The sequence below is a fragment of the Leptosomus discolor genome, chromosome 21, assembly GCF_034619465.1.
Source record: "Leptosomus discolor isolate bLepDis1 chromosome 21, bLepDis1.hap2, whole genome shotgun sequence".
Lineage (NCBI taxonomy): Eukaryota > Metazoa > Chordata > Aves > Leptosomiformes > Leptosomidae > Leptosomus > Leptosomus discolor.
In genome coordinates, this window is record NC_141411.1 from 4,271,259 (window position 1) to 4,284,563 (window position 13,305).

At 55.4% G+C, this 13,305-nt stretch overlaps 1 protein-coding gene across 2 annotated transcripts in view; it reads left to right on the plus strand.

Moving 5' to 3' along the window:
* ITPR3 (inositol 1,4,5-trisphosphate receptor type 3) overlaps positions 1-13,305 on the plus strand; it is a 42,654-nt gene that overhangs the window by 27,264 nt on the left and 2,085 nt on the right. The window contains exons 31-55 of one of the 2 annotated variants that reach the window (XM_086476426.1): positions 332-583; positions 679-804; positions 1,112-1,237; positions 1,357-1,477; positions 2,205-2,389; positions 2,526-2,674; positions 2,855-2,963; positions 3,135-3,225; positions 3,443-3,612; positions 4,292-4,466; positions 4,549-4,733; positions 5,093-5,293; positions 5,711-5,821; positions 6,114-6,209; positions 6,455-6,556; positions 6,807-6,893; positions 7,588-7,698; positions 8,171-8,363; positions 9,365-9,490; positions 9,990-10,162; positions 10,277-10,441; positions 10,926-11,118; positions 11,651-11,746; positions 12,189-12,313; positions 12,582-12,747. In XM_086476426.1, the coding sequence (XP_086332552.1) occupies positions 332-583; positions 679-804; positions 1,112-1,237; positions 1,357-1,477; positions 2,205-2,389; positions 2,526-2,674; positions 2,855-2,963; positions 3,135-3,225; positions 3,443-3,612; positions 4,292-4,466; positions 4,549-4,733; positions 5,093-5,293; positions 5,711-5,821; positions 6,114-6,209; positions 6,455-6,556; positions 6,807-6,893; positions 7,588-7,698; positions 8,171-8,363; positions 9,365-9,490; positions 9,990-10,162; positions 10,277-10,441; positions 10,926-11,118; positions 11,651-11,746; positions 12,189-12,313; positions 12,582-12,747 (3,634 nt within the window). The remainder of the gene's footprint in view (positions 1-331; positions 584-678; positions 805-1,111; positions 1,238-1,356; positions 1,478-2,204; positions 2,390-2,525; positions 2,675-2,854; positions 2,964-3,134; positions 3,226-3,442; positions 3,613-4,291; positions 4,467-4,548; positions 4,734-5,092; positions 5,294-5,710; positions 5,822-6,113; positions 6,210-6,454; positions 6,557-6,806; positions 6,894-7,587; positions 7,699-8,170; positions 8,364-9,364; positions 9,491-9,989; positions 10,163-10,276; positions 10,442-10,925; positions 11,119-11,650; positions 11,747-12,188; positions 12,314-12,581; positions 12,748-13,305) is intronic. The other variant, XM_086476427.1, reaches the window with a different exon arrangement.

The following is a 13,305-nucleotide window of genomic DNA, read 5'->3' on the forward strand; positions in this document are numbered from 1 at the left end:
CCCCCACCCTGTGGGGCAGGAGCGTGGGGTGTAGCAGGGCATGGGAGGTGCACGGATAGCTTCTTCCTTGAGGAAGAGCTTTCCTGGCCATGCTGGCTTCTCCCCAGAGTAGGAAACATCTCCAGGACCTTGATGCAAGGTCCAAGAGCCAATAACCGTTTTGTAGTCCCACAAGCTGTGATTTTTGATTGCACTGCAAATGCCTGGTTTTCCCTGTAAATGCACAGTCCTTTCACCTTTCACTGCCTCGATGCAGAGGACACCATCCTCTGCCTTGCAAGGTTTCTGACCCTCCTTCTCCAGAGCAGTGACCACTGACCCTTCCCTGCAGCTCACCAACGCCGGGGACGATGTGGTGGTTTTCTACAATGACAAGGCTTCACTGGCCACCCTTCTGGAGATGATGACAGCAGCCCGGGATGGGGTGGAGGAGAACAGCCCACTGATGTACCACATCTCACTGGTGGACCTGCTGGCTGCCTGCGCCGAGGGCAAGAACGTCTACACAGAGATCAAGTGCACGTCCCTGCTGCCCTTGGAGGACGTGGTGCGGGTGGTGACACACGAGGATTGCATCACGGAGGTACGGGGTGCCCAGGGAGGAGGGTGCCCGTGGCCTTGCACTGATTGCCTTCTCCTGATGGTGCCTGTGCCCCCCTCGCCCTCCCTCCCCGGCAGGTGAAGATGGCCTACGTGAACTTCGTCAACCACTGCTACGTGGACACAGAGGTGGAGATGAAGGAGATCTACACCAGCAACCACATCTGGACTCTCTTTGAGAACTTCACCCTGGACATGGCCCGGGTGCGTGGGGAGGGTTGGGTGGGAGGGACACAGCAGCCGTATTGGATGGGGACAGGTTGGTGTCACCAAGGCTCCCTTGAAGCCTGGGGAGCCAGACATGGGGCATGGGCACCATGGGAACTTGTGTAGCTGCCACACTAGGGGCTGGGGACCAGTCAGGGCTTTCTGGTGTCGACCCAGGAGCTGTGTCACCAGCCACATCCATCAGCTCAGCAAGGTCCCAGCAGCGCTGTAAGCCAGCAGCATCCAGCCAGGATCTGTGCTCACCTCACCCTGGTGCCATCACCCTCTTCTCTTCTCCTCACAGATGTGCAAGAAGCGGGAGAAACGCCTGCCAGACCCTACGCTGGAGAAGTACGTGCTGACGGTGGTGCTGGACACCATCAACGCGTTCTTCAGCTCCCCCTTCTCAGAGAACAGCACGTCGCTGCAGGTAATAAGGTGCTGCATGGACAGGCCATGGCTGGGGGAGGAAAGCAGCTCATCGAGCCCCCCAAAACAAGGTCTGGGCACACCTTGCACTGATACACACCTGCCTGCTGTCTCCTGCAGACCCACCAGACCATTGTGGTGCAGCTTCTCCAGTCTACCATGAGGCTGCTGGAGTGCCCCTGGCTGCAGCAGCAGCACAAGAGCTCGGTGGAAGCCTGCATCCGAACGCTGGCCATGGTTGGTAAGGAGCCACGCCAGAGTGATGCTTTCCAGGAGGATGCAACCACCTTTGGCTGCCTCTGCTCCGGCAACGAGCAAGAGCCATCGTCCCTACTGCGGGTCTTGGCAGGGTGCCCCGGCAAGAGGCTGCCGGCCGGGAATGGGGAGGTTTGGATCCGGGATGTGCTTTTTTTTTTGAGCTACCTCTCCAGGGTGGCATGGGGATAACGGATGCCTGGGGTTGCTTGGAAGATCCCTGGGGTGTCCCTGCCGGTGAAGGAAACAAAGCCAGCATTTATGGTGGTTTTCCCTCGCCAGGACTTTGCCCTCAGCCTGCTTGTGGCTGCCTGAATCAGGACAAGGGTTGTTAGCACTGAGTCACCGCGTGGAAAGGATTGCTCTGTGGTTAGACACTGGGTGGGGATTTCCCTTCGTAATTGGAGGCAGGGTGCTTGCAGCTTCTCCGTGCTGAGCTTTCCCAACCAAAACTGGAGGTCTCGGTCCCTTTCCATCCTGTGTTGGGCTTTAGAGGGCTGTAGGCAATGTTGTGCCGCAGTGGGGAGAAAGAGATGGAAATACTCCACCCCTCAGTAGCCTGGAGGAGTTTACTCTTGTATTTAACCCAAATCTTCCCTGCTGCAAACGAAGAGCTGCTGAAGGGGTGCCCAGCCCAAGGGGATGTGGTAGGGCCCAGCTGATGGGGTGGGTTGGATCACGGCTGTCCCCAACCCTGGCTCTGTCTCCTGCAGCCAAGAGCCGCTCCATTGCACTGCCCATGGACCTGGACGCCCACGTCAGCTCCTTGCTCAACAGCAGCTCCACCAGCACCGTGCAGAGGAACACGTCCAGCTACAAGACGGCCACGCGGACCTTCCCTCGTGTCTCCACCACCCCCAACCAGTGGGACTACAAGAATATCATAGAGAAGCTGCAGGTACGGGGTAGGGAAGCAGCAGTGGCAGGGATCACTGCATGATAGCAAGAAGGTGCTGGCGTTGCAGGGGTCCCTCTCCCGTGCTCGTGTCTCCTAGGCATGCATTGGCCCTAAGGGTGTGTGCTGTGACTTGTAGGACATCATCAACGCCCTGGAGGATCGCTTGAAACCGCTGGTGGAGGCTGAGCTGTCTGTCCTGGTGGATGTCCTCCACCGGCCAGAGCTGCTTTTCATGGAGGGGACGGAGGCGTTTCAGCGATGCGAGAGTGGAGGTTTTCTGTCCAAGTGAGGATGGTTTGCAATTGTCCAGGGGTTGCTGGGAGCGCTGGGAAGGTCTGGTGACCTTCATCCCTTGTGGGCTGTGCATCCCGGCGTGTGCCTGCAGCTTGGAGGGGTGGTGGGGACAGTTCCCTCAGGGACCCCTTTGTCCCTCTCGTCTGTGTGACGGTGGCTCTGCTGTGCCAGGCTCGTGCAGCACACCAAGGACCTCATGGAGACGGAGGAGAAGCTGTGCATCAAGGTGCTGAGGACGCTGCAGCAGATGCTGGTGAAGAGGAACAGATACGGCGAGAGGGTGAGCACCATGGTGCCATGGCATGTCCCCAGCCCTGCTCCTCATCCGTGCAGCCCCTGCCACCCAGGCTGGCAGTGCCCTCCCTGCTGCAGCCCACGGGTGCTCAGCCTCGTTCCGCTCTAGTGCTGGCCCTGATGTTGGGAGACTCATGACGTTTATTTGTCTTGGCAGGGCAACCTGCTGCGGAAAATGCTGCTGAACAATTACCTGCAGAACAAGAAGTCCAGCTCCAAAGGGGAAATCGTGGATGCTTCTGGAGGAGGTGAGTGCCCCTCTCCTGCGCCTTCCCTGTCTCTCGAATCTCTGGCTCCCGAGCCGTGATGGGATCAGGTCTGTAGCTGGTCGCCATGCCCCCACCTCCATGGGAGTAAAGGATTTGAGGAGATGAAGGGATGGGACTGAGATGCCCCTGGCAGAGATTTAGCTGTGCTTGTTCTGCACTACCACAGCATCACGTCCATGTGTGTCCTCTCGTTCAGGCCAAGACCAGGACTGGTCTGCTATCGCTGCCGTCCAGTGCCGGCTGGACCGAGAAGGGGCCACCAAGTTGGTGGCTGACCTCATCATGAACACCAAGAACGAAAAGATCTTCCAAGAGAGCATCCTGCTTGCCATCCGGCTGCTGGACGGAGGCAACACCGAGATCCAGGTGCTGAGCCCCAGCTGCGTGGTGGGCGCCAGTCCCAGGGGGATTGGGCAGCCGCGGTTTGATGTGTGCAGTGTGACGGTCCCAGCACTTGGAAGATGTGGGTGCAGGGCAGTCCTGAGTCCTGGGTTGGCCCCTGGGCAGCAGGCTTTGCCAAAATACTGTTTGGTTGCTCGTGTTTGCTAGCCATCCAGAGGAGGAACCGCAGACATCTCTCTGGGTTTGAGTTTTCCAGCTCCGTGGCTGGATGCTGCAAAAGGGGCAGGTTGTTGCAGGTTGTTTCTGGAGTAATGCTGATGCCCTCTGCCGGGTATTGCTAAAATGGCTCGGAGCTGCAGCTCTTGGGTGATTACTCGTGGGTTATCTTGAATCCTTTACCACAGGGAAGCCAAACAATGGTACATGCAAAAACCAGTAGGGTTCCAGGCTTGGAGCTGCTGTAATTGCTGCTTGGTCTGTCCCTAACCCTGCTTGGGGTAAAAGTGCGCAGCGGCAAGGGACAGTCCACCCCAGTGAATCCAAGAGGACTGTGATGTCCAGGGCTGTTGTATGGAAATAATCCTGGTGAGCAGGTTATCTTGGACAAGGTCTTGAGTGCTGGAGGCTACCAAATCAGAGGGGCAGGCAGGGAGAGTTTGGACCCCATGGTGGAGACCTGAACGACTGTCCTCCCTCCTCCCAGAAATCCTTTTACAACCTCATGACGAGTGACAAGAAATCCGAGAAGTTCTTCAAAGTTTTGCACGACCGGATGAAGAAGGCGCAGCAGGAGACCAAGTCTACGGTGTCCGTGAACATGAGTGACATTGGGAACAAGCCTCGTGAGGACAAAGACGAGCCTGACCCTGGCACTAAAGGTATGGGGCCGTGTCCCCTTGGGAGAGCCAATGTCCATCTCATTGGATACCCCGATGCTAACGAGGTTGCATTGCCCTCTAGGACGAGGAGACACCTTCCTGATGCCTGGCACCCCCTCCCGATACCCGCTGGCCATAGGGTTTCGGAAGGGCCATGACACTGGGGAGCAGGGCCAGAACAACGAAATGGGGGTGACGGTCCTGATCATGGAGCCGATCCTGCGATTCTTGCAGCTGCTCTGTGAGAACCACAACCGGGACCTGCAGGTTGGTTATGGAGGCTGCTAGGGTCTGGGGGTCAGGACAGAGGCCAGGGGACTGGGGTGTGGGAAGGCTGGGCTCTGCCTCAATTTGGTCCAAAAAGCCACTCCATGCCTCAGTTTCCCCATCTGCAAATGCACCATCCCTTATGGATAACTTTTGGTGTTGTGGAAGGAGTCGTTCACGACACGACCATGTCCGTGGGACTGAGGGCTGCTCTCGGGGGTCTGTCTGTTACAGCAGTGCCCCCAGCCCAAATCTCCATTGAACTGCAGCTGGAGGGGTGTCGGGAGGGGGATCAGGAGTGCCCCCCGCCCATCAAAGTGCTGCCGCTCAGCCCCGTAACTGCAGGTTTTTCTTGACAGAACTTCCTCCGGTGCCAGAACAACAAGACCAACTACAACCTGGTGTGCGAGACGCTGCAGTTCCTCGACATCATGTGCGGCAGCACCACGGGGGGGCTGGGGCTGCTGGGCCTCTACATCAACGAGTACAACGTGGCCCTCATCACCCAGACCCTGGAGACCCTGACTGAGTACTGCCAAGGGCCCTGCCACGAGAACCAGGTCTGTGGGTATCCCTGCAGGTCTGGGTTATTCCCAGCGTGCCTGGGACGCTTCACCGCTGATCAGGGATGCCCAAGGGAGCATTTGGGGGGATGTGTGGGAACGCAGCAGGGTCAGGAGCAGCTTTTGGTTTCGGGGTGTGAACAGGGCAGCAGAGGATGCCAAGGTGCACAGGGATGCTGCATGGATTATGAGCTACTGCTTGACTAGATAATATGGTGATGCAAATGGGGCTTAAACAATACAGTGGTGCAAACGGTGCCCTTTCCAGGGAGACAGGAGGTTTGGGGCTCCTGGGCTAATCTGGCAGGGTCAGTGCTGTAGGCAGGGCACCGGTTTGGACCTGGGCTGCGTTCCAAGGTGAAGCTGGGAGGACTGGCAGCATCCATGGGATAATACGTTGCATTGCTCCCCCAGAGCTGCATCGTGACCCACGAGTCCAATGGGATCGACATCATCACAGCCCTCATCCTTAACGACATCAGCCCCCTCTGCAAATACCGGATGGACCTGGTCCTGCAGCTGAAGGTGGGCAGGGGTTGGGGCTGGGGTGCTGGGCACGCATGTGTGCATCACTGCGTGGGCTTGCTGGCATGGCCGTGGGGTGTGCTGTGGGGTGAGGTGGCTGTGCACGTGTCCTCGAGCGTGGGAGGGTGTGGGCTTGGTGGGACAGGGCTGGTGCATCTCCACCGCGTGAGGCTCAGATGCCTCCAACACAGGGGAGTTGCAGCTGACCCGGGCACGGGGGGGTTCTGCCCGCTCCGAAGCCCTGGGCAGCAGCAGGGCTCAGCTCCCATCAGCACGGGCTTCTCCTCACCAGGACAATGCCTCCAAGCTCCTCCTGGCCCTCATGGAGAGCAGACACGACAGCGAAAACGCCGAGCGGATCCTCATCAGCCTCCGCCCGCAGGAACTGGTGAGGGCTGACAGTGAAACACCCCCAGCCTCCCCCCTGGCCCATTGCGGGACCTCTTCTGCCTGCGGGTCCTGATACGGTTTCTGGTCTGCAAGCCAACAACCATCTCATCTGCCATACTGCTGGTCACTGCCTTCTGCACAAGCATCCTTGCCTAATGGTTTTCCCAGAGCCGTTGGTGGCCAGAGGAGGAAAACAAGGCAAGGAGATGGGGAGAAGCTCACTGTCCTCCTGCTGCCTTCCAGGTCGACGTGATTAAGAAGGCCTATCTGCAGGAGGAGGAGTGTGAAAATGCCGAGGTTTCCCCCCGGGAAGTTGGCCACAACATTTATATACTGGCCCTGCAGGTACTGGGTGACAGCAAGGTCCCTGCCAGGCTAGGCTCCCACTCGCTGATTTGCACGTTTTTCTCTATATTTATTTAACTTTCCTCCAGCCAGACTGGCCTCCTTGGGGCAGCATGGCTGGGAAATAGGCTTTTGGCTCCTGTGAAAAGCCAGCCCCGAGGCTCCCCTGTGCACCCTGTGTCCCACTCTCGTGTGCACCCGTGGCTGCTCACCAGCCTGTGCTCACCTGCTACTGCTGTCCCTCTTCCAGCTGTCCCGACACAACAAGTCTCTGCAGCAGCTCTTGAAGCCAGTGAAACGAATCCAGGAGGAGGAGGAGGAGGGCATCTCGTCCATGGTACGGATGGGCCTCAGGAATGGAGGCAGAGCCCCTGCAACCTGCCCCGACCCCGACTAGAGACTGCAAAGAGCTGCTTCTCCCACCGTTGCTGAGTCACCCTGGGTTTTGTTGTTTGAGATTTGATGGGGTTTGGTATTCTGCAGGGGGCCTGGAGAAAGAAAGATTTATCAGTGCCTTTGTAGCCCGAACTACAAGCCTAAAGGCATGTGCGCCTTTTGTAACCAAGCTGCAGAAAGCTGTATTTGCAGGGCTCCCCAAGGAAGGCTCAGCCGTAGGGTGATGTCCAGCTCGCTGCAGGGACAGGCTGGTGGCCCTGCTGGGGTCCTGCTGGTACCCGCTTTCTCCCCTTCCCTTCAGAAAAGGAAGGGCTGAGTCCTTTGCTGTCATTTCTTGCCTATGTACTTTAGATCCTGAACAAGATTCAGCAGTAATATGATTTCCCTGGGGTTTTATGGGCATTGATTTGCAATTTGTGGATTAGCAGCATTTGAATGTAATTATTGCAGGGAATCGAATGTCTGTCACCTCAGGGAGAGCTCGTACCCCTTTAGGAAGCTTTAATTCATTTGCTTTTCCCTGAAACCTCATCAGCTTTGGTAGATTTTGTGGAATGCTGTTGTCAGTGCAGAGTTAGACCTGACTCCCCCGGCTGAGGCCACTCTCACCCTCTCTCCTTCTCCCCACAACCCAGCTCAGCCTAAATAACAAGCAGCTGACGCAGATGCTGAAGTCAACAGCCCCCGTCCAGGAAGAAGAGGAGGACCCGCTGGCGTATTACGAGAAACACACATCCCAAATTGAGGCAAGACCTGTTAGCTGTTGGGGTGCCAGTAGGCGCGCGGTCGGTGAAGCCCACGTGTGCTCCAGCTGCCCCACGTCAGGTTATTCTGCGCTAGGAGCCTTCCCATCCCTGTGCCAGCAAGAAGCAGATAGACCTTTTGCTCTGCGGAGAGCTGGAGGCGTTAGCAGAGCCCGTGAGGAGCTGGGGGAGTGAGCTTGCCCCCTCCCCAGACCCTTCCTTTTTCTCCCAGCCCAGCAGCAGTGGGGATGCAGCCGATTTGGCAGCCCCATCCTTGCTTGTCAGCCTGGATCTCCTTGCAGATGGGCCAGCGAGGGTTCGTGCACCGTCAGCTTTGCTCCAGCACAGGGATACTTTGATCCCAGTGGAGCGGGAGGGAGGAGGGGAAGGCACAGCTGGGTCTAGGAAAGAGGAAACCAAAGCCTGGCAGGGGCAGGATCTGACGGCACCGTCCCCTTCGCCCTGCTTCCTGCAGATTGTGCGCCTGGACCGAAGCATGGAGCAGATAATCTTCCCCGTGCCTGGCATCTGCGAGTTCCTCACCAAGGAGACCAAGTACCGGCTCTTTACCACCACGGAGCAGGACGAGCAGGGCAGCAAAGTCAGTGATTTCTTCGACCAGTCGTCCTTCCTCCACAACGAGATGGAATGGCAGAAGAAACTGCGCAGTAAGAGCCAACCAGACCTTCCCTTTGGGCTCCCCCCAGGCCAGCACAGGCACTTCGAATAGCCCCTGTTGTCCAACGGGGGGGCAGCCCTGCTTTGAAAGGGCTGTGAACCCTGGCGGCAGCCTGGGAATCCCATCTCTGAGCTCCTTGTGCCCCTCGCTCTGTAGAGCACAACACACTGGGCAGTTTGCAGGGAGCGGAGGTTAATCAAGATCCCAGGGATGTATTTCCTCCGTGCCTGTTAGCGCAGTTCCCTGGTAGTCTGAAATGCATCTTACAGCCCATTCCCTGGGATTACACCTGCAGGTGTTTTCCCCTGGAAAGCCCTCTCTTCATTTGTTTTCAGTTGCCTTTTCCTAAGCCAGGATCTAGCAGCTACACATGGGAAATAAAACTTGTTTCTCTGCACCCTGCAGGCCTGCTTAGGTGCTTTCAGGGCTGCATCAGGATGGAAATCCTGGCTTAAAATAACAGGAGCTCAGTAAAGAGTCACACTATAAGTACTGCGACACAGCTAAGGAGTAGCGCAGCTCTAAAACCACTTGCAGATCCAGTCAAAACTATCTTAGGAATTTAGCAGGAAACAAGTTTTCAGTATGGATGGGAAATTGCTGGCTGGGGCTCCCCCGGGGCCAAGCACCAGCACTGAAAACACAAAGACACTGTTGTTTTGAAGGACGTGAGCAGTGAGGCTGTAGGAGGGCAGAGATAGGGAGGAGGGTGAGGAGGAGAACGAAGCCGATCTGATTCCAAGGTGCCCAAGCAGGTCAAAGGGTTGAGAAGCCAAGAAATGTGAGCAGTAACACTTTGAACTTGCACTCCTACTTCAGCTGATGAGGAAGGAGCTTTTATTAACGTTTTGAAGGATAGTGGGAGGCAAGGATCCCTCCGGGCCCGCCAGCTGTACTGAGCCAAGCCCTTCGGATGTCTGGGAGGACAAAGCCTTCCTCAGTTGGCACAAGGTTGGCTGAGATTTGTGTGTCTGCCTCCTCTCCCTCCAGGCATGCCGCTGATGTACTGGTTCTCCCGCAGAATGACGCTCTGGGGAAGCATTTCCTTCAACCTGGCGGTCTTCATCAACATAATCATTGCTTTCTTCTACCCCTATGTTGAAGCCACTTCCATGGGTAAGTACCCCCAGCACCTGCTGCTCCTCGAGGTGGAAGAAAACTGGTCCCCTTACCTGTACTTCCCCCACCCTCAGTCTACTTTTGACTCCTAAAGCTCCAAGTAATTTCTGCTGATCAAAGGAAGGGATTGAGTCAAGATTTCGGTTGCCAGCCCTCCCACTGCTTCCTTCTTAGGGAGGAGTCTCTTCTCCCTGGGCTGCTCTTTCCCCGTTTGTAAAATGGGGGGAGCACTGGCAGAATGCATACCTGCTGTCAGGCAAAGCCTCCCCCATTTACAGTGGTTTTGAGATCTCGGATAAAAGATGTTAGAAACTGTATCAGTAGAACCATCTTAGTCAATACTAGTCTTTGTAATTAAGCATAATTTCTCTCTTTCTTCCCTCTGATAATTAGCACATTTCGTTTTTCTGGACAGTCTGGACAGCAGCGCAGTGTCTGATTGGCAGCATCCATTTAATCCCCCGCCAGTTAATTGCTGTGGGTCTTCTCTTCCCAGGAGTGCTGGATTCCCCGCTGATCTCGCTGCTCTTCTGGATTCTGATCTGCTTCTCCATCATGGCCTTGTTCACGAAGCGCTACGGTGTCAGACCGCTCCTCGTGGCACTGATCTTGCGCTCGATTTATTACTTGGGGATTGGACTCACCTTGAACATACTGGGAGCTCTCAATGTAAGTTCTCCGTGTGCTGGGAAAACAGCATAGCGGCCCGTGGCGCAGGAGGCTGTGCTGCGTTCGTGAAGTGCAGCAAAACCCCAGTCCCTCCCATTTCTGGTTGTTCCCCAGCTGACCAACAAGATTGTGTTTGTGGTGAGCTTCGTGGGCAATCGCGGGACCTTCATCCGAGGCTACAAGGCCATGATCATGGATGTGGAATTTCTTTACCACGTTGGCTACATCCTGACGAGCGTCCTGGGACTCTTTGTGCACGAACTCTTCTACAGCATCCTGGTACGATAAAGGCAGATGTTCGGGGCATGGAGATAGCCTGTCTGCCCCACTAGAAGGTTCCTGTGACACCTTCCAGGGGCTGATTGGTAACAGCAGTGAGAGCAGTTCACTGTGCTCTAATCTTTGCATAGGCTGATCTTTCTTGCCTTCCAACAGTATCTATTACTGTCTCTCTCCTGGTCTTTTGCTATCTCTGTCCTTCTAATCTCTACTGTACTTTATCTGGGTCAGCTGGGAGACAATGTGAGCTGGTGAGGGCAGAGGCAGGGTGCACGTGTCCTATTCTTGGCTCCCCTGCTGTGCATAGGTCGCTCCATTCTTCTCTGCTTCCCTACAGTAAGCTGGGAAACTTAAATGCTTTATGTGAAAGTTAATCAAAGGCTGTGGAGTGATCCAAGATCTCAGGGTAAAAGGGGATATAGGTAGGCCAGGGATTATCCAGAAAAGCACCCCACGGCCTTTCTTTGCTCCTGGGTCCTTTCAGCTGTTTGACTTGATCTACCGTGAAGAGACCTTGTTTAACGTCATCAAAAGCGTGACGCGGAACGGGCGCTCCATCCTGCTGACGGCCCTCCTGGCTCTCATCCTCGTCTACCTCTTCTCCATCGTGGGCTTCCTGTTCCTCAAGGATGACTTCATCCTGGAGGTGGACCGGCTGCCGGACAGCAAGGCCAAAGGTTGTTCAGCCCTTGCCCTCCTTGGCTGCGGTGCTCGGGCTAGAGAGGGGCCAGGCAGAGCGTGGGTCCCCTTCTGCAGCTGGACCATTGCATGAGACCCTGCTCCCTCCCCTGCTCCCTCGTGTCTGCGTCTGTGCGTGCATCGTGGGGTTGATACCCTTGGTGCAAACCCCTGGTAGTGCTGGTTTGGGGGCTGGCAGAGAAGACAGTTGCTTGTGCCGACTTACGGACCTCGTGCTGCAGAGAGCGGGGTTTGGGGAGTGATGCAGAGAAGGGGGGAGACGGCCACAAATGAAGTTTTAGCGCTGTGGAGGTCTTACTGGAACTTGAGCAAAAGATTCAAAGCCCAGAAAACGCTAAGACAATGTGAACCAACCTTTTTTTTTTCCCCCAAGAAGCTTGAAAGCTACAAGAAGCGGCAGTTGAAAAGCACCCGAGACAGCAGTGAAGAGCTTTACTAAGGCACAGCAGTGAAAAGCTTTACTAAGGCAAGCTGATGCTCTGACAAGGCTGCGGTCTCTCTTACTTGCAGATGACCCCTTGGGGATGCACAGGAACATGGAGACCTTCATGGAGTCATGCAGCAGTGACAAAATTAGCTGCTCGGCTGTGCCCACTGCCTTGGAAGGTAAGTGAGCTCATTAGAAAGGTCAATTTTGTTAGTGGCAGAGTAAATTTGCTGCCTGGTTTGTGAGTGAGCTCAGTAAAAGCCTAGCTTTTCAAAGGTGGAAACAACCAACCCGCTTTCTGGCACGTATTAGGCAAGAGGCCTGCAAATTCTGCACTGACCGTGGCATAAAAAACGTTGAAGTAGATTTGATTTAGCCATAAAGAAAGTGGGAGCTTCAGGAGCGCTCAGCCAAACACCTCCACAGCAAGCAGCGAGCTGGAGGAGGTGCCGGGAAGCTGCTGCTTGGGAGATCCACAACGAGCACCTGCTCCCAGGAGATTTGCCACTGCATCCCTGCAGAAGAATCATCCCTGCAGCTCGGGATTTTTGTAACGGTCTGGTCCTTGAGCCCTGCCTGCGCTCTGGGATTTTGCTTTTATTTCCCTCTCTGGCCCTCCAGAAACAGCGGCTGACCCGTGGGAACGTGCCTGCGACACGCTGCTCATGTGCATCGTCACTGTCCTGAACCACGGCCTGAGGAACGGAGGGGGCGTGGGTGACATTCTGCGGAAGCCATCGAAGGATGTGAGCTTGGGAGCACTTTCTCCTGCTAAGTCCCGCTGCATTTACCGCTGTGCAGCTGCCCTCCCTCCCTGGAAACCGTGACGCTTCCAGCTCTATCCCCCCACACTGTCCTCCGGTGCTTTCCTTCCTCTCTTCCCCTACCACATCCCTGTTCTTCCTCCTCCCCTGGTACCCTCAGCCCATGGCCTGTGTAACGTGGCAGCATGGTTGGAGTGGCTAGAGGAGAGGTGTGCCAGAGACACACATTTATCCTGTTCATTCATTACAGGAGTCCTTGTTTCCTGCTCGGGTTGTCTACGACCTCCTCTTCTTCTTTATTGTCATTATTATCGTCCTTAACCTCATCTTTGGGGTCATCATCGACACCTTTGCTGATCTGAGGAGTGAGAAGCAAAAGAAGGAGGAGATCCTGAAGACCACCTGTTTCATATGTGGTGAGCGCTGGGACCTCGGTGCGTCGGAACTGCCCCAAAGCTCCTCCCTTCTGCTAAGGTTGGAGGAAGGAAAAAAAAGTTTCAGCCGGTTTCTGGGTTTCATTTGGCTCACAGCAAAACTTGAATCTGTTCACCGAGGGGTCACTGCAGTGTGAGGAGGCTTAAACAAGGACACAAACTGAGAGGGGAAATTATCTGTATTGTTCCTCGCCCTCTGTTAATGAGGTGTAAAACTGAAACGCAGTGTTGTATAGTTCTTGTCGCTGTGCATCCATCACTCCTGAGACCATCAGTGAGCCAGTGGGGGGGAAAAAAAGCGCACCATATTTCTAAGGAAATAAAATACAGAACCTGTTCTGGAATACTTCCAGTCGTCAGAAGGCATCCAAAAAAAGGGAAAAACCCAATCAGTCTAGCTGCTTTTTTCTTAAAAGATCCACTGGGTGCATTTTAGATAGATAGGCAGGAAGCGTAGCTAGTAGTACTTTAAATAGAAGCCGCCTGAATCCACAGCTGGGTTATTTTCCCCTTGTTTTGAATGCTTGTTGTGTGCTAAAT